The 26,171-nt window shown below is 38.8% G+C and overlaps 1 protein-coding gene across 3 annotated transcripts in view; it reads left to right on the forward strand.

The window, feature by feature from the left end:
* Positions 1 to 26,171, forward strand: part of VWA8 (von Willebrand factor A domain containing 8) — a 378,001-nt gene that overhangs the window by 185,582 nt on the left and 166,248 nt on the right. For all 3 annotated transcript variants that reach the window (XM_081214571.1, XM_081214572.1, XM_081214573.1), the window contains exon 21: positions 7,473 to 7,549. In XM_081214571.1, coding sequence (XP_081070697.1) covers positions 7,473 to 7,549 — 77 coding nt within the window. The remainder of the gene's footprint in view (positions 1 to 7,472; positions 7,550 to 26,171) is intronic.

Genomic DNA, 26,171 nt, shown 5'->3' on the forward strand with positions numbered 1-26,171 from the left:
GAAGCCCGAGCCTCAGCTTCCAGCGCCGCCTGCCCCGGCGGGCTAGCAGACAAACCTCTCGGGCTGGTGAGTGCGCTCGGCACCGATCCTCTGTGCGGGAATCTCTCCGCTTTGCCCTACCCAGGTATGTGGGGAGTTTCTTGCCTTTTGGGAGGTCTGGGGTCTTCTGCCAGCATTCAGTAGGTGTTCTGTAGGAGTTGTTCCACGTGTAGCTGTATTTCTGGTGTATCCGTGGGGAGGAAGGTGATCTCCGCGTCTTACTCTTCCGCCATCTTACCTGGAAGTCGGGCTGAACAGTTTGTCCAGAAATTTTCCCACCTGTGTCCCCAGCTGGTAGTGGCAGCAGGGAATTTGATAACTAAATGTGCCCTGTTTCTAGTAGCTACAGCGGCCTAGGAGTCCTAAGGCTATGGAATATTTGGTTTCATCAAATATAATGACACTCATCTTTATTTTATATTACATTATTTTGTATCCTTTCTCAAACCTCTTGCTATGAAGTTGCCTGAATTGCAATATGGAAATTCTTTGCCATGCTGCACATTCTCTCTAACATTCAGTTTATCTGTCCAGTGTTTCTTAGTGAATATTTTTCTTGCCTTTGTTCTGAATTTGTATATTACTTTTGTAGACACATTGATTTTTTTCCCCCACAGTATTTGTTACGGATGCTGTGATCATACCTAATGACCAAACTACCAAAGAATATATCTTTGCCATTTATAGCAACACATTATTTCAAAGGGAAAGTGCAGGGAGGTGGATTTTATTATTCCTGTTTGAAAAGGAGGTTTTGACTTTGCCAGGGAACTTTATAAGTAGGTTTAAAGCCATGCAAACTGGTAGTGCGATTGAAAAGCATGTCGTTTTGTCTGACTTCCGGGTACCGTTTTCTGACTCTGTTACAGGGAACCCATTTATGGAAATGTTTGGGATTGTGTACTATTTAGTGTTAATTTTTTTCTGATTACATAAGTAATGCATGTCCACTGACAGAATTTGGAAAATAAGAAACTTCCAGTGAGTCATAAAGTAGTGACCTCTCATTTTGTTATTGGATTAAAATATTAGAATAAGATAGTGTTTAGAGATCAGCTTGTCTAGGCCCTCTTTATTCAAATGAATAAAGATGGTGGTAGAAACCTACACCTGAGACAGATTAAGGAGATATTGTTGTCTGAGTCTCCCAACTGCTAGTATAATGAGTATATTTTCAGGCACTTTGGACAAAGAATTAGAAGTTTCAACGTTTGATGGAAATTTTATGGTTACAAAAAAGCAGCCGCAATTTATTTCTCCTGATTCTGTTGTAATGTTAGTTTTCTCGTTGTTATTTTTGACTGCACTTGGTATTTGTTGATGATATCCATACAGTAGCTTTTCTAAAAGGAAAATTAGGACCCTATGAAAAAAGTCTTTAAGTATTATACAAACTGAGCTGTGAAAGTTATTGAAGAATTAGGGGGAACTGGAAGGAAGGCCCAAACGTAAGAGGCCTCAGAGAGCATGAGGGAAAGCTGAACACCGGCTGTGGCAAACACTCACTTGGTGTCCGTTTAAAAAGCTACTTCAGAAGAAAAGTTCCAGCTTGACTTCCTCACCTTCTCCCTCCTGAACCTTGGATACCATACAGGGAGTTTCTGGACACATGTTTTAGACTATTTAATAATCTTGGAGTAACTGATCTTTGACTCCACGACATTAGCCTATAAACCCTCATGTAAAGCAATTCAGGGAGGCAACCTCCTGACATTCTGTTTTGCCATATAGTGAAACAGAAAACAGCCCAATCTTTTAAGTCAGAGTGGATTTGCCTTCAAAATCCCATTGTGTGCAGGGTCTTAATTGCTTAGAACTTAAGTTTGCTTTTCTCTAAAACAGGAGCATTACCTCCTACTGACATGGCTGGCTTGAGGATTTGAGTGGTAAAGCATTGAAAGGGCGTGTATGCATGTAGCAGCGGGCTCCATAAATGTCAGTTTCCTCCTCTTTGTTGACACAAAGGGAGCAGAATGTTCCTGAAAGAGGTTTCTACCTCCTTTAGCAAGAGCACATCATACGACTGCCCTTTCCTTTTCATTCCTTTCCTCAAATGTTAATAGTTATCACCCGCAGGTTACATGTGCGTGCCGGTGAGAGGGACAAGGAAGAGGGCCGATCCCGGCCTCAAGGGGTGTGTCCTTCTGCCGAGGCACCTGACACATTACTAAGGTACAGTGTGGTGAGGCCTGTGAAAGACAGTGGTTTAGGGACGTGAAGAGGAAACCATGCTGGTGCTCCGAGTTGAAGGAGAGAAAGCATTGGGAGAGTCAGGCAAAGCTTCAGAGAAGCTGGGACATTTCATCAGAACACTAAGGAGTGAGTGGAAGATGGCAGAGAGATGGGGAAAGGCAGCCTAAACGAGTCAGAAAAAAACAACCTCAGCAAAGAAGCAGCCGCACAAAGGTTCTGGAGACAGCTGGCTGCTGTTTGGGTGAGAGTTGGCAGAGGGCCAGCATGGCACGCGTGCAAGTTCATCCGCTGTGAGGGATCCTTCAACATTTCCATCCCAGGACAATTACTCTTAGCCCAGATCCCACCCCGAGACCCATTTTCTCTTGTCTGCTCTCCGTTCCTCTTTAGCCCTTTTCTCCTACTCTGGTCCTTGCCCCCCTTGACAAGATATGGATAGACTTTCCCAGTCCTGTACCTTCTAGTCCAGGAAGGCACACTCTTTTTCTTTATAGGATTTTACTTCTAATCTCTCTGAGGAAACAGGGTAACTGAAATAATGAGCCTGAGAACGTTGAAAGAGTCCCAGAATCTTTCAAAGTTCTTTTTTTTTTTTTTTTTTTTTTGCGGTACGCGGGCCTCTCACTGTTGTGCCCTCTCCCGTTGCGAAGCACAGGCTCTGGACGCGCAGGCCCAGCGGCTATGGCTCACGGGCCCAGCCGCTCCACAGCATGTGGGATCTTCCCGGACCGGGGCACGAACCCGTGTCCCCTGCATCGGCAGGTGGACTCTCAACCACTGCGCCACCAGGGAAGCCCTCAAAGTTCTTGAAGTCATGTCTCTGATCCTTTCTCTCACAGAAGCTGGAAGCAGGTTTACCTCCTGTCCTTGTGTCTGTGGGGCTTAATATAGCCCTTCTTCCTCCTAACCCTGTAAAGGGCCGTGTGACTCCTACCTCTGTGAAGGTCCTTCTTTCTAGTATGTTGTCACAAAGATCACAATGGGATGGGACGGTAATGATAACAGTAAGTGTCATCCTTATGAGACAATTTGTAGTTTTTAGAATCTCTCATTCTACAGGTTGCTTCTCCCTTTTTAAATTTTCACTGACTGAATATTTTCCTAAGAGTCAATTATGATGTAAAAACTATTTATTTTGTGCTTTTTAAAATTGAAGGAAACAAATTGTATATACAGAATAATGACTAGTAAATAAAGATAAATATGCACAGGAACAAAATGAAAACGGTAACAGATTTATTTTGGCAGGTGCACATTGGGTAGTGTTTTGTTTACGAAATTTACAATTAAGAAAAATGAACATGTGTAGTTTTTATAATGGAAAAATAAGATATTATTTATGTATTTATTCAATTAAAAGTAATCCTGAGGGGCTTCCCTGGCGGCACAGTGGTTGAGAGTCTGCCTGCCGATGCAGGGGACACGGGTGCGTGCTCCGGTCCGGGAAGATCCCACATGCCGCGGAGCGGCTGGGCCCATGAACCATGGCCGCTGAGCCTGCGCGTCCTGAGCCTGTGCTCCGCAACAGGAGAGGCCACAACAGTGAGAGGCCCGTGTACCGAAAAAAAAAAAAAAAAAAAAGTAATCCTGAGGGTTTTCTGTTCTAGGTGAAAATGATGACTGGAAAGAGCAAATTGCTGTAACTGTTTCCTTTCGCTCAGGATATTTACAGAAATTCCTTCCTAGGTCATGCTTTTAGCATTTCCTTGAAGGAATAATCAGAGCTTTTCAAATGAAGCCAGAAATGACCTGATGAGATCTCTGTTTTAGAAAAATAACTAAACAAATTGTGGACTGGCCGGTTGTAAGTCCGGAGGCGGGAGACCAAAGAGGACCCTTTCTAGGAGTCAGAACACGATGATGATGGGCTGCCCTGGAGTAGTGACAGCCAATTAGACAGGAAGGAGCAGATATGGGAAGCAGGCACTGCAAAGTGAACATGTTCACAGTTAAACTGCCTTTTTTTAAACTAGACTTTCCTCTCCCACCCAGCAAATGCACTTCCCCTCCCCTATTTCATGTGTCGTAAGTAGCATCACCTTCCACCCTGTGGCCCAAGACAGAAAGGTTGATTTCTCCACATCCAGTCCATCACCAAGTCCTGTGAGTTCTTTCCCTTCAATATCTCTTAAATACATTCATTTCTCTCTGCTCCTTACTTTAAGCCACCTTCATCTCCTGCCTGAGCTTTCTAAGGAGTTTCCAAACGGCTTTCCTTTGCTTTCAGTCTTGCTCTCTGCCGGATCATTTCACCAGAGTGATTTTCCAAAAATGAAAATCTGATCCTATCACTCCTCTGCTTCAGTGGCCTTTTGGTGCTTTCAGGAAACGGTCCAAACGCTTTTACGTGGCTTCCAAGACTCCCAGAGCTAGACCCTGCCTCCTGCTCTAGCCTCCTTTCTCACCCTTCCTCATTCCTGCTGCTTGACATCCCTCAGACCTGTCCAGCTGTCCAGCTCACTAGTACCCACAAGTCTTTACACATACAGTTCTCCCTTCCTGGAACACTCCTCTTTCTGCTCCTTCCCTTTACCTCTTTAATTCCTTGATATTTCAACTGAAATATCACTGTGCATAGTGGGACTTCCTGAGCCCTCAGTTAAGTCTTCAAGCCTTTTGGATGCCCCACAGCAGAACACTTATTACATGTATATCTATTATGTTTGCTTAATTGTCTGTGTTGCCTACTAGATTGTAAGCTATGAGTGTGGCTCAGGGGCTGTAGCTATTTTATTTACCGTTGTATCCTACTCAACTAGTGCAGTACCTATAATGTTAGGTGCTAAAACAGTTGATAAATTAGACAAGGGAGATAAGGAAGGGAGGAAGGAGAGAAGAGAAGGAAAGAAAGAAAGAAGGAAGGAAAGAAGGAAAAAGGAAGGAAGGAAGGAAAGGGAGAGAGAAAGAGTGAGAAAGAGTGAGAGTGGGAGGGAGGGAGGAAGGAAAGAGAGAGGGAGGAGGAGGGAGGGAGAGAGGGAAGGAAAGAAAGAAAGAAAAGAAAAAGGGAGGGAGGAAGGAAGGAAGGAAGGAAAAAAGTTTTGCAAATAGAGACTACAAAGATTCTAGTGACAGTTTGAATGAGATCAGGGAAAAGATAGACAAAAACATTCCGAGATTCATTCATTGAGCAGCTGGGTACATGACAATACTGTTATATTGGGGTTAAAAGAAAAGAAGAGTAAGTCTGGGTGGAAGCATAATGAGTTTAGTATGAACATCTGGTGCAGAAGTTCAGTTGACAATTAGGAATAGGGAATCTCATCTCAGCTAGAGCTTAGGAAAGAAGTGTGAGCCATATGTGATGACTGAAGTCAAGGGAGTGGGAGGGAGTGGGTGAGATTCCCAGAGACAGTATATGGAACTAGAAGACGTCTGAGGTTGGAGTTCTGAAGACCCTAACATTTGTTAAAAACAAGACAAGTGGCCCCAGATGGAGTCACTTATGCTAAATCCTACGTCACAAAACCCAGACTTAACTAGGTAACAGTTTCAGCCTCTCCCAGAAATGGAATCTTAAGCCAATGAGGAATCACTGGTCAGCACTAGTGAGGTCATTTGCCTGATAGAACCCCTGCCTTCCCCTAAAGGAAAGTGACCTTGTCCCAAGCTAGTATAACAATTTTGCTAGTATAACTTCCTTGTCCTGCTCCCTTCTGCCTATAAAAGTCTCTCATTTTGTATAGCTCCTCAGAGCTCCTTTCTGTCTGCTAGATGGGATGCTGCCCAATACATGAATCACTGAATAAAGTCAATATGCTCTTTAGGGGCTTCGCTGGTGGTTCAGCGGTTAAGAATCCGCCTGCCAGTGCAGGGGACACGGGTTCGAGCCCTGGTCTGGGAAGATCCCACATGCTGCAGAGCAACTGAGCCCGTGCACCACAGCTACTGAGCCTGCACGCCTAGAGCCTGTGCTCCGCAGCAAGAGAAACCCCCGCTCGCCACAACTAGAGAAAGCCTGCACGCAGCAACGAAGACCCAACACAGCCAAAAATAAATAAATTTACTTAAAAAAATAAGATCTTTAAAATTTACTCAGTTGAATTTTTTTTTAAAACATATTTAAATAAGACATAGCAAAAGAGCTTCTTAGTGGCAGCCTGGGACTTCACATTGCATTGTCCTACATTTATGGGACTTGTAAACTCCTAAAACAGTGCTCAGGAGGAGTTTGAAAAGGCATGGCTGATTCTGTAATTTTGGAAGTGGGGAGGGAGCAGGACCTCCCCATAGTAGTTTTTCGTGACTTGTTTCTTTCAAGAAATCCTTTGTATTTCTGACATTACAGTGCATTTATGATATATGTTTTTCTCTAGGTTTCTTGAACAGAGCTGATATATCAACACACATTTTACTCACCTGAATTTATTTACTTAAAATTTTATGTTGATTGCAACACGCCATTTAAAGCCCACATAGCTATTTTACCATACATTCGAATGTAAACATTATAAGAAATCAGTAAGTGTTATTTATTGCTGGAACATATGTTACAGAACTCAGCTTTTTTAACTACTTCTACTCTTCCCCCACAACCCACTTGTTAAAAGACTTACATCCCATTAATAGAGTATTCTCTAAGTGAAGACTTTAAAATGGAGCAGTAGCATGGGAGTGGATTCCATTTTTAACAGTCTGTCTGCTACAAAAGGACAGCAACTCTCACCATCAGTAAGTGGTAAGGAAATGAGGGCATTTCTAGGAAGAGCAGATATAGTTGAGACTTATTAATAAACCTTGGTTATAATTTTAGGTTTCCAAGGTTTTAAAGGACTAAAAAGTAGGATGAAAGGAGAAGAAATTAGTGTTTGATTAAAACAGAAGTACAGTATTATATTTATCTTTATATAACAAAAACCACACTTCTGAAGAGCTGATTAGAAAAATCATTGTTTTTACACTTACTTGATTTCCTTTAATGCCATTCTTCACATCTGAAATAGATAATATTCTGCTCTAATGTCTGCACGTCAGTGTAAAATTATAGAACAGAAAAAACAAGTCACAGAAGGCTAAAAATAATTATGAATTTCCTTTTAAGTAAGAACTTAGGGCTAGTGTATTTAGAAGTAAAATTTTTTTTGAAAAACCTTTATGTCATAGAAGATGTGTTGTATACGTTTACTCGTTTGGTTTTCATTAACAATAAGCTGAAACAGTAAGTATGTTTTGGTAAGAGATTCTTCTGGTTTGTTTTACCTCCAGACAAAAGTTACTTTTAATGCTTCTTTGTGTAATTACAGGGCGTAGGAAAAAACAAGATTGTTGATAGATTCCTTCACCTGCTCAACAGACCTCGAGAATATATCCAGCTGCACAGGTAAGAGGATAAAACCCACAACCTCTTAAGATCTGGTTTAGTCATTTATTTTGCTCCCAGTACAATTTAAAAAATACTTTCTTAAAGGCCCATTTTTAATATACCAGTTTCATTTCTGTTCCTCCTACTGTTATCTCTCCTCTCCTTAAGAGGTAATAAAACCATGCAAAATTTATTTTTAAAGTGGCTGATGCTTTATAAACATGAATTAATAGATATTTTGTGGACAAAGAGTGATGAACATTACATTCAGAAAGCAGTTTTCATCAACATAAAGGCTCTTAAATTAGAAGAAAAATATGTAGAGACTAAGCCCACTTTCTAACAGGAAGCTAAAATAGCTCACAAGGAGAAACATAAGCTATATGAATCTCAGGTGTGAGATAAGGAAGTCAAAACTATGAAGCAGTAAGGTATTAGTCTCCTTGCCTTCCTTGAAAACACTTTGTGGATTATTTAATTTTGCGTGGTCAGAATGCTGGTCCAGGGATAGCTTTTAGTCAAATAGATTTTCTCAACATGGATTGTTTTTAGCTCTATCAAAGAACCTGTTCTGAATATTTTAAAAATAAAATATAAGCAGCAGATCCACCAAAGGGGAGAGAGAAAAAAAAAATCAAGGAATATACCAAGTAATAAGCAACTTAAAAGTAGACTGAATTGTTATTGTTTTAATCCCAGGAAATTAACAAAAATATTGTGTAGTGGAAATAACACTGGATTGAATTACAAGAATTGGTTTCTGGTTTGGATCCTTTCACTAAATAATGATGTGTTCTTGAGAGAAAAATGTAGGAGAAAAGAAGGTAGAGTTAGTGGACTAAAGGAGAAAGAGAAGAGGACCAAAGTGAAGCTGAGAGATGGTCAAAAACTCCTTCTTGGCATTTACACCTTTGGCTGTGATGGAGTAACTAGTACCAGGTTAGTCCTACCACAGTAAAGAACTGTAAAACTGGACAAGGCTCACAAACACTGGGAAAGGAACAACCACTAGGGACTGGTGAGCTGAACAATTACCAGAGCTCCCACATGGTTAAGAGACTTCATTAAACTTACTCCTGGTATTCACAAGATATCCTGTAAAGTTTATGCTTTAGGAGTAGGATTGATCTGCCCCTAGAGTAAAAGCTACTTTATGCCTACCCTTACTAAGTTTAAAAATAAAACTTGAAAAAACAAGGATGTTTGCTATTTAACCCTATTTTGTAAGTTTTTCTCATACAAAATGATTTTAAAAGTTAAGGGGGGGCTTCCCTGGTGGCGCAGTGGTTGAGGGTCCGCCTGCCAGTGCAGGGGACACGGGTTCGTGCCCCAGTCTGGGAAGATCCCACATGCCGCGGAGTGGCTGGGCCCGTGAGCCATGGCCGCTGAGCCTGCACGTCCGGAGCCTGTGCTCCGCAACGGGAGAGGCCACAACAGTGAGAGGCCCGCGTACCGCAAAAAAAAAAAAAAAAAAAAAAAAAAAAAGTTAAGGGGATGTATGTTGGGGGAAAATGTTTTGAAAAAAATCAAGCTGATTCAGAAGTGAATTAACTGCTTAGCTGAACAAACTTACCGAGCAATGAAAGAAGAGTACAAAATCCAGACATTTAACAGCAGAGCATTCACAATATGAAGCATTTAATAGAATATTACTAGGCATACAGATAAGCAGAAAACAGACCCCAAATGGTCAATAGAAATAGACCCTAAAATGACAGATGATAGAATTAGCAGACAAGGACTGTAAAACAGTTGCCTTAAATATGTTCAAGCATATAAAGGGCATATAAAGGGGGAATGAACATAATGAGGGAATAATTAGGAATTCCCAGTACAGAAATAGCAACCTTAAAAAAGCAGTCTCACATATGGGCAATTAGAGTTTCAAAAAAAAAAGGACAAAGAATGGGAAAGAGTAATATTTAAAGATGTAATGGTGAAAAAATTTCCAAATTTGATGAAAAGCATGAAGTCACCAATCCAGGAGGCTCAATGAACCTCTAGCAGGATAAGCAGGAAACCACAATAAAGTACATTATAATCAAATTGTTGAAAATTGAAAAGGAAATCTTTAAAGCTGCCAGCGAAAAAAAGACATATTACGTATAGGAGGAAAATCATAAAAATGATGACTGACTTGTCATGAGAAATAAATACCACAATTCAGTGAAATAGTTGTTTTTAAAGAGCCAAAAGAAGAAAAAAAAGTCAGTGTACAATAGTATATCTGGCAAAACATTCTTTAGAAATGCAGACATTCTTGGATGAACAAAAACAGAGTATTTTTTACCAGCAAACCTGCATAATATAAGAAAATTACAGTTCAGTATTTCCCATGAGCATAGATACAAAAATCCTTAACAAGTATTAAATCAAATTCAACAGTATATAAAAAGGATAATACATCATAACCAACTGGGTTTTATCCCAGGAATATAAAGTTGGTTTACCATTTGAAATCAAATAATTTAATTCACTCTATTTACAGCATAAAGGAAAAGCCATGTGATCATTTCAGTCATTGCCAAAAAATAAACAAACAAACAAACAAAAACACTTGGTGAGATGCAGTGCTCATTCATGATAAAATGTTACAGCAAATTACAAATAGCAGGAAACTCCCTCAACCTGTTAAGAGGCATCTATGGAAAACCTATAACTAACTTATATTTAATGGTTAAAAAAAAAAAAAAAACTAAATACTTTCCTCCTATGATTGAGGAAAAGGCAAGGATATTCACTTTTCATCATTATGCTAGAGGTCCTAGCCAGTGCAGTAAGGCAAGAAAAAGTAATAAATGGCACATATGTTTAAACAGAAGAAGTAAAATTGTCTAGAGACAACATGATTGTGTATATTAAAAACCCTAAGAAATCAAAAAAAAAAAAGAAAAAACTATCAGAACTAAAAAGTAAATTGAGCTAGGTCACAGGATACAAGGTCAACGTATAGAATCAGTTGTATTCCTATCTAATTGCAGTGGACAATGGGAAAATTAAAATATTTAGATACCTTTTATAATAGCATAAAAACAGGAAATACTTAGGAATAAATTTAACAGAATTTGTACAAATTTTAATTTACTAATTTTAATAGGGCATGGCAAGGTCATCTCAACTCCTAAACTTCTATAGCTCACCTAATTCATAGCTTCAGAAAATTTCTAGCCTATTCCCATATCATCTCACAGTTCTTCTTTATATGAATTATGCCTTATGTAAACCTAGGAATTTCAACTTACCTTTTTTCTTTTTCTAAGAATTTACTATGTCATGATTACAGTACTAGGTGTTTTAGGAGATATGGAAAGAAATAAGAAACATAATCTCTATCTTTAAGGAGCTGCAATACTGTTCTTGTTTGTGATTATTTCAGTCTTTCATGTTCCACTTAATCTAAAAAATTTAACTCCTTTTTTCCCTCACCTTTAAGCCTTTCCACCAGTTTTTCTTCCTACATGAACAAAGTTTGGGAGAAATAATGAAAGAATCAAAATGTTTGCTAGTTTCACCTGAATAACTTATTTGTAACATATCACAGTTCCAGTTTTTGAGCCACAAGACACGCGGCAAGACCCATATTTTATGTTTTAAGGATGATACAGTGAGCATTGCAGTTATTCATTCTTATTTGTGCTATTTTATCTCTTTCAGTTTGGTTTCATTGTGTTTAGTCTGTACTGTTTAGTGGTGCTCTTAAAAATACGTAATTACTTGAAAGTTTTAATGAAGTATATACTGATGCCACTTACAAATTAGAGCCAAGACAAATTAAATTTTATATTTTAAAATAATCAAGCAGAAAACCAACTTTTCTCTTAAGGATGACTTCAGAGGTTGAAATCAGCTCTCAAATTTATGCTCAGAAATATGAAAGTCACTTTATATGAGGGTCCCTTTGTATGGTGAGGCAGTTTTTAGATTTCTGTATATTGGACATTAGAATATTTTTAAAGAAATATTGAGCTAGGCTGAGCTAGCTCAATTAATTCTGATTGCAGATTATGAAGGTTAGTTAATACAATCAGCAAGAAAGGAAGCAAAGAAATATAACATGTACTTAGTAATTATTCTTGGGTCTGTGTCACCATCACATTCATTGTAAACAGGCCTTTTGCTTATAATAGTTACAATATAGTTATAGTTATATAGTTATATACAATATAGTTATAGTTATAATAGCTTTAATAGTTACAACCCTCAGAATGGGAGAAAATATTTGCAAATAAAGCAACTGACAAAGGATTAATCTCCAAAATTTACAAGCAGCTCATGCAGCTCAATAACAAAAAAAACAAGCAACCCAATCAAAAATGGACAGAAGTCCTAAATAGACATTTCTCCAAAGAAGATATACAGATTGCCAACAAACACATGAAAGAATGCTCAACATCATTAATCATTAGAGAAATGCAAATCAAAACTCCAGTGAGATATCATCTCACACTGGTCAGAATGGTCATTATCAAAAAATCTAGAAACAATAAATGCTGGAGAGGGTGTGGAGAAAAGGGAACACTCTTGCACTGTTGGTGGGAATGTAAATTGATACAGCCACTATGGAGAACAGTATGGAGGTTCCTTAAAAAACTACAAATAGAACTACCATATGACCCAGCAATCCTACTACTGGGCATATACCCTGAGAAAACCATAATTCAAAAAGAGTCATGTACCAAAATGTTCACTGCAGCTCTATTTACAATAGCATAGCACAGGGAGATCAGCTAGGTGGTTTGTGACCACCTAGACAGGTGGGATAGGGAGGGTGGGAGGGAGGGAGACACAAGAGGGAAGAGATATGGGAACATATGTATATGTATAACTGATTCACTTTGTTATAAAGCAGAAACTAACACACCATTGTAAAGCAATTACACTCCAATAAAGGTGTTAAAAAAAGTTTTAATAAATCTTATTTTTCTAGGAATTATTCCTTGTCTTCTAATTATTGGCATAAAGTTGTTTATAATACCACTTTATGATATTTCAATGTCCTTAGGCCCAGAAATGATATTATCATTTTTATTCCTGGTATTGGTTATTTGCCTTCTCTCTTTTTTTCATGATCAGTTTTGCCAGGAGTTATCAGTATTATTGGTCTGTTCAAGCAACCAGCTTTGGCACTGTTGAATGTCTCTTTTGTATGTTTCTTTGCTATTTCAGTAATTTCTTATTTTATCTTTATTATACCCTTTCTTTTCTTTGGATTTAAAGTGCTATTTACTTTTAAACTTTTTTATATGAATGATTAATTGATTTTCAACCTTTATATGTGTTTGAGGCTGTCTATATTTGAATCTCTTTTTGAGTCTTGGTTTTTTCATCTCTGAGTAATAGAAGTTGACAAGGTCATTTTTAATATCTCTTAGGTCTTTATTCTAATATCTTTGAATAGGCAAGAAGAAGACAGTATTCAATGTGCTTTAGAAAGTTTAGAAGATTAGAGATACAGTCATCCCTCATTATTTGTAGGGGATTGGTTCTAGGACCCCCATGGATGCTAAAATCCACAGATGCTCAAGTCTCTTATATAAAATGGTGCAGTATTTGCATATAACCTGTGCACATTCCCCCATATACTTTAAATCATCTCTATATTACTTACAATACCTAATACAATATAAATGTTATATAAATAGTTGTAAATACAGTGTAAATGTAGTGTGAATAGTAGCCACATGACAAATTCTAGTTTTGCTTTTTGGAACTTCTGGAATTTTTTGTTGTCCCAAATATTTTCAATGTGAGATTGATTGATCCATGATGCAGAAACTGTGAATACAAAGGGCCAACTGTACTATGCTTTCCTTTCTACCTAGAATGTCCCTTATATCAATCTTTTGTTGAAAAGTAACAAATAATTCATAAATAGTAGAGAAGTACCTGCTGATTATATCCCATGGTAATTCTGATATTGGCTACATAAATATATTTTCTATGAAAAAACTTTCTAAATTCAAAATGTAATAAAATTTTCAAAGTTACAAATTTTTATTATTTTTGCTTATATCACTCATTGCTATATCATTGATTGATGATAGTATTACAAATAAAATATCTACTCATTTAGATACTGGGGTACCTCTATTTGTCAGTATTTGATATTTAATTTGTTATGTAAAGCTGGAAGTAAAAAAATCTCCATTTCTGTTTAAAATATATATTATTAAACGATTTTCATTAAATAGACTGACATTCCCACTAATTTCAATGTGGACCGTTTTTTTCTTTATTATGTATGACTTTATGACTATATTTGTCATAAAATTAAAGCTCATGAAATTGCCTTAAGAGAAACATATGTTTTAAAAGATCTAAAAATAGCAATCAAAAAAAATGTTCGGAACTTCTCTGATCTATGGGTGACCTATTTAATGTCGTTAACTCTGTCAATTTTAGATTCCTTTTAATGGATTTGCAATGTTACCATCTAAGTAATCAGTCACACTCAATTTAGTTTATGGATGCATTCCAACAAAATTAGTTATGCGCCATTCAAAACATAATCTTGATAAGTAAAACCATCACCAAACATACATGAAGAAAACATACATCCAGCGTACTTTTTGATTATGGCCATCTTATGTTTTAATGATCAGATCTCATAAAATGAGCAAGCTAGGCAATTCATGTTTTTAGTTAAAATCAAGATGTTGTCCTAAGAGTATGATTTAGATAATTTAAAAGATTAATGAGTATAATGACTTTTATGGTATATATTTCAAGCAGAGGAGACTACATGGCTCACATTTGTGAAGTGTATTTATTTACTTCTTTTCCCACAATATTATGTTAATTTGACATTAAAGAGGACACTTGATATGTCTACTTCTGTAGCTATATTTCCTCCTTGGATAAAAGTATACTTCTGTATTAAAATCAGAATTATCTTAGTTTTGAAATTCTTATGTTACCAGATTTTTTTCATCTGCTACCCTTCATATAAGAAGACGATGGCACGGGTCCAATCATTAGCATGACCCATATGCTTGTTTATTTTTCTAATACTGGTGCCCATTGTAAATACAGAGTTTTCAGGTCCCCCAGCAAAGTCCCAGCTTTCTCTTCAGTGAGATTTTCCCAGTGTATGCTCAACTTATTCCAGACTGAACCATTCTCTGTCCTACTCACAAGTTTTGAACTTGTATGCATACCTGTCTTTATTCTTCCCTCTAAAATATACTCTGTTTCTCCCTGAATACTTCAAGATTTGGTCCACTGTTATTTTGCATGGAACTGTTCTGATTTGTTATTCTGGGTGTATTTGTTCCCTCCTCTGAAACTCCACAGGACTGAATTTGTACCACTGTGATAGAAAGAACATGGATTTTAAAAGATAAAATTATGTCTCTACCATTAACTTTTTTTATAATTATTAAAAACTTTAATAATTTTTAAAAATTTAATCATTTAGATTTTTTAAAAACATCTTTATTGGAGTGTAATTTCTTTACAATGGTGTGTTAGTTTCTGCTTTATAACAAAGTGAATCAGCTATACATATACGTATATCCCCTTATCTCCTCCCTCTTGCGTCTCCCTCCCACCCTCCCTGTCCCAAGCCTCTAGGTGGTCACAAAGCACCAAGCTGATCCCCCTGTGCTATGCGGCTGCTTCCCACTAGCTACCTATTTTACATTTGGTAGTGTGTATATGTCCATGCCACTCTCTCACTTCGTCCCAGCTTACTCTTCCCACTCCCCATGTCCTCAAGTCCATTCTCTACATCTGTGTCTTTATTCCTGCCCCTAGGTTCTACCATTAACTTTTATGTGGCCTTGAACTCCTTGAGTCCTAATTTCTTTACCTACCAAATTGAAATAATAATACCCTTCAAGATGGTTGTGAAAATTAGGTGAAAATGTTTGCCAAGGACCAACCACAATGTCTGGCACATTTTAGGTCCCTAAATACTCAAGCTAACTCATAAGTATTAGTTTCTTGCCAATACCCCACTTCCTCTCACTCTGACTTGCATTATAATTTCTATATATTATGTCCATCCCCCCCTCCCCCAGTCATGCCTCCCCAACTAAATCAGGAATTTTTTGAAGGCAGGAGTCAGGTTTATTCATTATATATTAATTCATTTCACCTAATTTGTATTTATTAGATTCCTGTTGTTTGCCCATAGCTTTTTGGGGGCACGGATGATGTACAGTCATTCCTAGTATCTGTAGGGGATTGATTCCAAGACCCCCACGAATACCCAAATCCAAGGATGCTCAGGTTCCTTATATAAAATGGCATAGTATTTGCATATAACGTACACATGTCCTCCCATATGCTTTAAATCATCTCTAGGTTACTTATAATACCTAATACAATGTAAATGCTATATAAATAGTTATAAATGCTATATAAATAGTGGCTGGCTCACAGCAAATTCAAGTTTTGCTTTCTGGAACTTTGAGATTTTTTTTTTTCAAATGTTTGAGTCCTTAGATGCAGAACCTGTGGGTGTGGAGGGCTGACTGTATAGATGATGATATTGATTTTGACTAGATGTGCTTGCTTGCTTGGCAGTGCGTGAGAATACGTCAACATTTATAATACAGTGTTGTATATAAGCCAAGAAAGAAACATGTGCAGGTTCTGTGGGACCCTTGAAGAGAGGTACCCAACCCTCTGAATGTATGCATGTGATTTGGTGGAAGGGGTCTGGAGAAGGTGGCACTCAAACTGACTCTTCAGGGATAAGTAGGAGTTTTCTAAGTGCAGAACACAGAACAAGGCATTGTAGTTATTGAAAACAAGCTGTCTAGGGCTTCCCTGGTGGCGCAGTGGTTGAGAGTCCGCCTGCCGATGCAGGGGACATGGGTTCGTGCCCCGGTCCGGGAAGATCCCACGTGCCGCGGAGCGGCTGGGCCCGTGAGCCATGGCCGCTGAGCCTGCACGTCCGGAGCCTGTGCTCCGCAACGGGAGAGGCCACAACAGTGAGAGGCCTGCGTACTGGGAAAAAAAAAAAAACTTTTCTGAGGTCACATAGCTGGCTTCATACTGTCTGGCTTCAGCCTTATGCTCTAACCACTGCTCTGTGCTGCTTTTTGACTTTGTCATGCTGATCAAATAGTATTTTAGTGATAGTAGCACTTTAGTAAGTACCTCACTAAAGTACTAGCCACGTGTTAAGATTGTTGGTCAACCAATTCTTAGATTTAATACTTCAATCTACATATAATAGCTTGATTTTTTAAATTCTTGCTTCATATTTCTAATCCTTGCCCAGCTTGATCCCAAAGCCTTTCCTTTGGTCAGTTATTCCATATTTTCCCTTTTTTTCCCAGTAATAATATCCTTATTAAATTTCATTTTCTGTTTTCTTGACTACTTCTCCAGATTATTAAACTTCTTTTGTGTCTTAATGCACCTCTCCTGAGGTGTATCATCAGTGTACTTAACAGCTCCGTTTTCTGTTCTGTCACCCAGGTAATTCATAAAATTGTAAACCAACTGAATGCCTGTGATCTTTTATATGATGTTCCTCCCAGGCGGACACTGCTTCAGTTCTCCGTGCACTCACCAAATGGTTGTTGTAGGTTATAGAGGTGGGTGAGTCAGAGCTGCAGACAGACCCTGAAACTGGAGACCCCAGCCAGCAGGCTGCTGTAGACTGTCTTGGAAGAGAAGACTGGAAATAAGCAGGATTCTATGGGATTCTTTTTAATTTTTATTTCCTAAATCACAAGCTAAATAAGCTTGAGAACCACGGATACAGTGTGTGTTTTTTCTTAGTTTTGTTATATCCTTTGCCACTAGAGAATAGCTACATTCTTTTCAAGTGTTATACACTTTTTTAGTTTGAGAAAAATTTCAAAAATCAAAAACATGTAAACAAAAACATGTAGCACATACCCAAGTTTATCACTCATATTTAACAACTATTAATATTTTTCTCAAATTTGATTCTACTCTTCTTTTTGCAGAAAGGAAACACTAATTACAGCTAAAGTCCCCTTTACCACCACCTCCAATCTCATCTCCCCTTCTTCAAGTCAATCACTCTTCTCAATTTAGTTTATAACCTTCCAGTCATTTGTATGCATGTTTTTTTAATTTGTAAAGCAAATTTTTGTTAAGAAAATAGTTATTTCACACTGACTTCCACTGTAAAATCAGTGATGCTCTGATGGCAGGGGCGGGGGAGAATTTTTTAAAACTTGTAGTCCTTAGTTGTAATAAAAAGTAAACTCAATCTTACAATTGTTTCAATATTAGATTATCTTAACATGCTTAACATCGCGCTCCAACCACTGAAACCTGCTCTTCTCTCTCTGGAGAGCTTCACCTGCAGGTTTCTTTCAGCAGCATCCTTAGTTAAGCTGATAGAGTGAAGACGTATCTTGGGCCAGTGTCATATACTTCCCAACCATCTTTTTTTTTTTTTTTTTGCGGTACGCGGGCCTCTCACTGTTGTGGTCTCTCCCGTTGCGGAGCACAGGCTCTGGACACGCAGGCTCAGCGGCCATGGCTCACGGGCCCAGCCGCTCCCCGGCATGTGGGATCTTCCTGGACCGGGGCACGCACCCGTGTCCCCCGCATCGGCAGGCGGACTCTCAACCACTGTGCCACCAGGGAAGTCCCCAACCATCTTTTAATTCATTAAGATCTAAAATGTTTTTTTGTTGAGCTTTATAAAGTGCCAATTCTTATAAGTGAGACGGATATTGCTGTAGCCAGACTCTTCAGATGACAGCAACAGTGACAACATGAGCTGAAGGAGATGGGGTGAGGTGCTTAAATTAAGCAGGTAGATTTGTGTCCTAATGCGATCACTTAGTTCACAACACCGTTATCTATTTCTCTTAATGGATATATATCTGTAATGTTTTGTGCAAGAATTAAGAGCACTGCTGGAAAATCTAAGAATTTCTTCTTTATTTCTTTTGACTTTATTCCTTTATGCATCCAAATAGTCAACAGATATCTAGGTTGGGTACTCTAGAAGCAGAGCCAGAGATGGAAATATCTGTATAAGTGATTTTAGAGGGAGAGCTTTTAGGTGAAACTTTCTGGGAAGTGAAGGAATCAGGATAAGACTGTGGAAAAGAGGTGGTTTTATTTATTTTTTAGTTTTTTAGTTTTGGCCACCCCATGCAGCTTGTGGGATCTTAGTTCCCTGACCAGGGATCGAACCCTGGCCCCCTGTCAGTGAGAGCACAGAGTCCTAACCACTGGACCGCCAGGGAACCCCCAAGAAGTGGTTTTAGGTGAAGTCTGGCCTCAGCCTCCTCACAGGGAGCTCTGGAGCACAAATGGCACTACTCAGTTATCCCACCTGGAAGCAAGAGAGCCAGGCTTCTTTGCCCCCACATCAGTGAGGCATTAGTCAGCAGAGGAATCAGGGAGAACCTCTAACTTCCCAGACATTTCTGGACAAGGTACTCCCCAGTGATGGAGGGCAATTCTTTGGAGAGGGGTGCAGCTGTGAGCTTTTAGAAGTCAGTGCTACAGTAGCTGTGGGATGGGTGCCTTTGGTAGCAAAGGAGATCTGGGTAGGACACCAACAATATGCCCTAGGCCTTGAGAAATGCAGTGATGAACAAGATAGACAAGGTCGTTGCTGCCATGAAGCTTTCCTTCTAGTGGTAAAAAGGAGGCATGCAATGAACAAATAATTCAGTAAACTGGAAAATATCAATGCTATAATGGAAATGATATAAAAGGTTTTATAGGGTAATGTGATAAGGAGTAAATGAATAAGTTTGGCAGCAGTTACTATCTTCATAATTGTGCTGGGATTTACAGCAAGACATTCTAGCATTTTAGCAGCTTTGTCTGTTCTGGAGATTCAGTGGTTGAATTGACCCTATGTAAGATGGATCCATAAAAGATTACAGATTATAGTAACTAGAGACTTGTGAGAACTTGGACTAGTGATAGTTCGAAATAGGATTCCAGCCAACAGCTGAAGTTACCAGGCCTAGCTAGGGTCTGACCCAGGGGGAATAGGGTTTTCGGGACTAGGGTTACTAGGGATACTGGTACTAGTATCAGTAAATCCCCAAATAGGAGATTTATAACCTCTCTGAGCAAAACCAATGAGTCATGTATCTCATTCCCTGGTTAGAACAGGAAATCAGGAACTGAGCAGGGCTGAGCCTGCAGCTGAGTGAAACTGAATAAAGTAGGGATAGCACTATAAGCTCAGCCATCTACTAACAAAGGTGTCTTTCATGTTATACACACCACATTCTGAATGTGAGTTTTTTTACCAACTCTTAGTGGTAGTGGTATAAGTTGTATATAATTGAATATCATTTTCCACCAAGGACTTAAATTCTGCTGCTGCATTATTTGAACACTTTTACTAATACATATTTACTGGTTTCTGCTAGCAGCTGATCAGATGATAGTAGAGCTACATAGTCAGTAGTGTTCATTCGTTTTAAGACATGGCTTTTAGGAATGCATTGCATCAAAAAGTATAAACCATTTATTATAAAACTGGGCTAAAATAAAACAGAAGCCTCAAATTTTTAAAAGAAAAGCATGAGTTTGGGTAACCTCTTTGAGCCTGAATTTCATCATAGGATTGTTGGAGGTATTAAATGACATAGGTCACCTGTGTCTAGGACAGCGCCTGGTGTGTGGTAGGCACCCAGGTAAAATTCAGTCTCTTCTCTATAAATCTGTATTGTCCATATATCTTCTGCCCCTCCCTCTCTTCTTAGCTTTGAATCTGCAGTTTTCTTTTTAAAATATCCACATTGGTATCTCTGGAGCATTTCAAATCCAAAATGTCCGTCTCTTCATACCAAATTTTCCTTTATAAATGTCCTCCGGCCCCTTTTCTATACCTCATTCATGGTGGGTATCAGTAAAGCAGTGTTTATGATAGGTAAAGGAAAGAATGGATGTTTCCTCTCTGAGCTGATGGAATCCTGTATCCAGTCACCTGGTCTGTAATCAGTATACCTTTTTCCTTTCCCTGTCCTTTATCTTGACAGCCAGTTATTACAAAATCATGTCTACATTTTTCTAGGACTCCCAAATATTTTCCTCTTTTCCTTTCCTACAGTCACTAGCCATACCTAGACTATTAAAATGGTTTCTTCTCCTTCACCTAGAATTGTGATCAAGTCCTTTCAATTCCATCCTCTGGGCCATAGATCCATTCCTAATTTTCTCTTGCCTGGACTTTTACAGTAGCCTCCTGGTTAAAAACTGAACCTTTAATCTGTCTTTCCCAAGCCTCGTACTGTTCCATCAATAAAGTTGATCACTTATTCTCCTGCTCAGACCCTTCAATGACTCCCATTGCCAACAATATCAAGTCCATAGTCCTTAATCTGAGCCCCATCTGTTTCATTAGTCTTACTTCCAGCCTTTCTCTCCCACGTACTTAGGCTTAATCCATATGAACAGCTTGTGGTTCCCAAGAATCAAATGCATATTCACGACTCGCTCACTTGCCACTTGCAGCTTTTATAGCCTGGAATGCCCTTCTCTATCAAGTCTGTCTGGAAAATTCTTACTTTTTCTTCAAAATGCAAATCAAAGTATTTTCTTCTAGGAAAATTTCTTAGACCTTTCCTTCTTTTCCTTCACAAGCAGATGTTTCCTCTCTTTGTGACAACATTAGTACAAAGCACTTCTTAAAGTGGGGAGCACATACCAAGAAGTTCAAGACCATCCACTGGAACATGGGAAGACATTAGAATTTATATTTACTTTGCTCTTAAAAATATGAAATAAGCATTACCAATATTTAGTATACTGACTGACACTGGCACCCTCATTTGTTTAGTTTGTCACATACGGGAAATGGGACGTATCCAGAGAGAATTGTGGGAGTTTGTATTATGAGAAGATGACAGTGGTGCTCTCAGGTATTCATTTGATTGCACAATATGACAACACATAACAGTTTACTGTGCCCAGTTTAGCAGATTTGTGGTTTACATTACCCAGTGTTAACTAAGCCAGCCCTCATAAAATGGATAGTGGTTTAAAAGATTCTTGAAGAAACAACCCTGGGTTGAAAATATCGTTAATAATGTAAACATAAACAAATGACATGGAATCGGCAGGAAATTATGTAAGTATAACTATTGATGGAGCATCTGATTTGATTGGATAGAGACAAGACTCTTAAATAAGGTTACAGAGGACATCACACATGAAATGTATTCACTCCATGATGATTCAAAACAAAACACTGCCACAAAGATTGAAAGCAGACTTGCACACGGTGCTACAGGATGTCACCAGTTAGGTATGTCACATAAAAACAAGAGCTTTAAAGCAAAGCCAGAACTATTGCAATATTTTGGAATAAGGTAGGAACTGACTGTGAAGAGCTTTCATACTACACAGTCTCACTTATAATCTCATTATAAAGTATTTAAAAGATCTGTCAAACCTACCCATTTGTCTTTTACAAAGTCAAGAGTTCACAATTTGTTGATCTGTCTGTGTGTTAATGGCTGTTAGAGAGATGCTATGTAACAGATACTTTAAAAATTAAAAAAAAAAAACATTTAATTTGACCCTTCAAGCTACAGGTCATGTTTTAGCCGTAAAGTAGAAAATAACTCCTTAAAAAAAACTTCTCTGGAGAGAGTGTTTTTAAATCAGATGTTTATAACTGTTTCAGTTAGTTTTTTGTGGCTGAAAATAATGTATGTCACTCTGTGATATTGTGATATAATAATTATATGTTTGGTCTTCATTCCCTTTCCCGGCACAAGAGCTTCTAAAATGCTTGTAATTTCCTGCGTTATAAGGGTATCTTTTGTTAAAATATTTGGTCTTCGTCTCCAGTTCTAAGACCCTTGGAATCTCCAGAATGATAAGAGAGTCTCATAAGATGACTCTAGGGTCTCTAGAGAATTGTTGGGTGTGGAAAACCCACATATTTGGTGTCAGAAGTAGAAATAGATCGTAGTACTCCTAAAATGTCTCATGTCTGCACACTAAAACAATTTAAAATACAATTTCCTACAAATGAAGAGTTTCAGTGAGTTTTGAACCTATTCGTTCAAAATATATATAAAATGTGACACTGTCTGATTCGTTTGCAAAAACACTGACATCAGGAAAGATGGAAATTCCCAAGCCTAACTGTAATGAAAACCTTTGTATGTTTTGATAGATGAGATTGAAAAATGCATGTTGAGCTATAGGGACTGCAGTCAATATTGAACTTCTGTTTGGAGCTACGAGTCTTCGTGAGCTCTTTTTCAGCTATAATAAGTATTGAAATAAACTCAATTTAGGACTGGACCTTTAAATCACACAAGTAATAAAATGTATTAATCACATTATTCTTTCTAAAGTATCCTTCTTTAATTTTTTATGAGAACAAAAAGGTTTTTTTGTATTATTAACAAATAAAATTATAAAGTGTTTTTAAGGTATTGTTTTTCATCTTTAGCTCAGTTGTTTCTATTTTGGTATACTTTAGAATGTATCTTCTTAAAACAAAAACATTTTATTAACGGTACATTTAGAGCCACTGACCTAGAGGAGGCTCTGCTATTATACACGTCATTCTTTATCGCAATCACATGTTTCCACCTCTGTCTTCCCTGCTAGACAGTGTTCTCTCCCTAAGGGCAGGGGCATTTCTTTGAACTGCCTCCTCCAGCATGATTTCTGGAATATGGTAGACGTTTGATAAGATTTGTTAAGCAAATGAATAAATGCAATGTCTGTTCCTTCCCATCCATCTCTGAGACATCCATTTAGAGAATCCTCTCTCTGAAATGGATAGATGATTGGTCCTCCATTCCCATGAGATGAAAGTCAGACTCTTAACACATGATATTTAAGAAGAGTGTGCACTCCGACTCACCCTACCTATCCAGCACTACTCCCCTCCATTCAGCTATGTTCTAGACATGCTCGGTGCTTCCCCAAACTACTCTTGTATCTCCAAACTTCGACATGTTTTTCTATTCCTCTACCTGGAAGCACCTTCCACCCATCTCTGCCAGTTAAAATCAAATTTAATCATCAAGATCCTATTTTCTTCAGTCAGAATTAATTGCCTTCTCCTCTGTGTACCCATTGAACTTTGTTTTAATTTCTATTATAGCCCTTATCACATTCTGATGTAAGTTATGTTTATTTATTTATTTATTTATTTATTTTGGCCGTGCCGGGTGGCATGCAGGATCTTAGTTCCCTGACCAGGGATCGAACCCATGCCCCCTGCATCGGGAGCATGGAGTCTGATGTGAGTTATATTTATCTTATATGTCTCTTGTCATGTGAGCTTCTTGAGAGCAGGAGCTCTGCATTATTCATTTTATAACCCTTCATGCCTAATAATCTGCTTTACAAACTGGTAATACATAATATAATTTTAAGACACTCACGGGTTTATTCATCCTTTATGCAAACATTTATTACATGCATAGAAGGTACAAGGCATGATGACAGGCTCTAGGTATATTAAGAATATATATATGATATCCTCTTGTCTATAGATGGTGTATGCCTAGTGAGGGGACAGTCATAGAAATGTTACCGAGCAAGGGCTCTCTGCCCAATGCACATAGAAGCCAATACCAGGGCTCAAGTCTGTCTCCCCAGTCTGGGGTTCCGTCAAACCTTCATGAGTTAGGTGAGGAGGGTTGGTATGCAGAAGCACTGGCAGGGCAGGTTTTGATTGGAGGGCTTTGGACAGTGGCCATTGGTGGTAAGGTGTGGTAAAGGGGGCTTCAGCACTGGGTCTTCCTGGACAATGGACCCTTCGCCTCTGAAAGGGATCCCGTGTTCAGGTTCTGGTTATGTCCTGGTCCTCTGGTTCCATGGCCGGGGGAGGGGGTGGGTAGAAATTTTGGTTCTAGGTGTCACTTGAGGACCAAATTGCCTCCTCTGTGCGTGCTTGGCCTGCATGACTTGCAGTTTTGTTCTGCTGTCTTTGAAAAGTAATTCAGTAACTTGTTAGAAACAGGATAGGGCCAGTTTGGGCTGGTTCTGCAGTTGCCTGAACAACTAAGATGTTTCATGAGTGTAAAATGCTTTCTATGGGCCAGTAGTTCAACTGGGAATATAGACGTGAGAAATACTTAATGCTTCAAAGAGGAGGCAGTTTTTGAGTTGAGGCTTTAAGGAACGGGCCTTAACAGTTTGTCAGGAAAAGTGGGGAGAAGGGAAGAAAAAACTTCCCAGGAAAAGTGCACACAATTGGGCACAGTGCTTAAGGAATTACCGGCAACTCAGGGCAGCCTAGGGTACGTGACTGGAGTAGCTGACTGGAGTGCACCCATTTCAACAAACATTGTTGAACACCTAGTAGATGCTGCTCACTTTTCTAGCATGAGTGACTGCATCAGGAACAAAAGAGCTAAAAACCCCAGGCTTCATATTTATATTCTAGTTGCTAGTGAGAGAGAACAAGATCATTAAAATATGTAGTCTGGGGCTTCCCTGGTGGCGCAGTGGTTGAGAGTCTGCCTGCCGATGCAGGGGACACGGGTTCGTGCCCCAGTCCAGGAAGATCCCACATGCCGCGGAGTGGCTGGGCCCATGAGCCATGACCGCTGAGCCTGCGCGTCCAGAGCCTGTGCTCTGCAACAGGAGAGGCCACAGCAGTGAGAGGCCCAAGTACAGCAAAAAAAAAAAAAAAAAATGTAGTCTGTCAGATGGTAAGTGCCATGGGGAAAATAAAGCAGGGAAGGGAGGCAGAGTGAGCTGTATAATTTTCATAGGTTGACCAGGGAAGGCCTCCCTGAGAAGTTGGCTTTTGAGTAGCCCTGATGGATAGTAGCCTATTTCCAGCCTCTTGCTCCTATAAACATGCCTTTTATATTTTAAGTTTTATCTGTGTATTAAGTACTCTTTTTCAGGTTTTTGAGATCCTCTGACTAACCTTGAATAAACAGCAATAATACCTAAACTCAAGTGAGAGAACAGGACAAATAGACCACACCTTCATATTCATCCTGAAAGAGTAGAAGAGATTTGTCCAGGAGACGGGAGAACTTTTCAAGTCCCAAGGTGACCTAAGCTGCTGATATCTTGGAAAGGTGCAGTAGTTGAAATGCCCGCCAACACCAGTCAGAAAATGCTGCATGTAATGCCTCTTCAGCCTCATGTGGGAGGCTCTCCACAGTGATTATCCTGACACAGTTCATAACACAGTGAAAAGAACAATTGCCATTTTATACCCACTCATTTATTTAATTTGGAGTTTAAGAAGTGTGCTAGATACCGGAAGAGAAAAAGTGGCCAGAGGCTGAACTGGCTGTGCAGTCAGCTGTCTTCCACTCACCCCGGTGTCCTGGACAGCAGCTCTTTGTTGCTGTCTTCCTAATGATGTCTTACACGCATTTGTATTGGAACAGCTAGGGATATTATGGAATGGCATTCAAAATCTCCATCAAATTTTAAGGAAAAAACGTGAGATGGCGAAGAAACGTGCTAGAGGACTGCTCTGTCTTCTGCCTTCTGATTCCTCAGAGGTATTTGTTCCTTCTCCTCTGCCATTAAAATGACACTGGAAAATAGGCTGGGGTTGAAATGAACTCTTTAACTTTCATTGCTGAAAGCAATGCATATTATTTTTCTTATGATTCAGTAGTGTCTTCCTTTAAGAACACCTATCATAAAAACTTAGTAAAATAGGTATATTACAGAAAACTTAAACATAGATTTTCTTTAAGTTAAGAGTTCTCCAAATAGA

Source organism: Mesoplodon bidens, assembly GCF_964165515.1.
Source record: "Mesoplodon bidens genome assembly, chromosome: 17".
Classification (NCBI taxonomy): Eukaryota; Metazoa; Chordata; class Mammalia; order Artiodactyla; family Ziphiidae; genus Mesoplodon; species Mesoplodon bidens.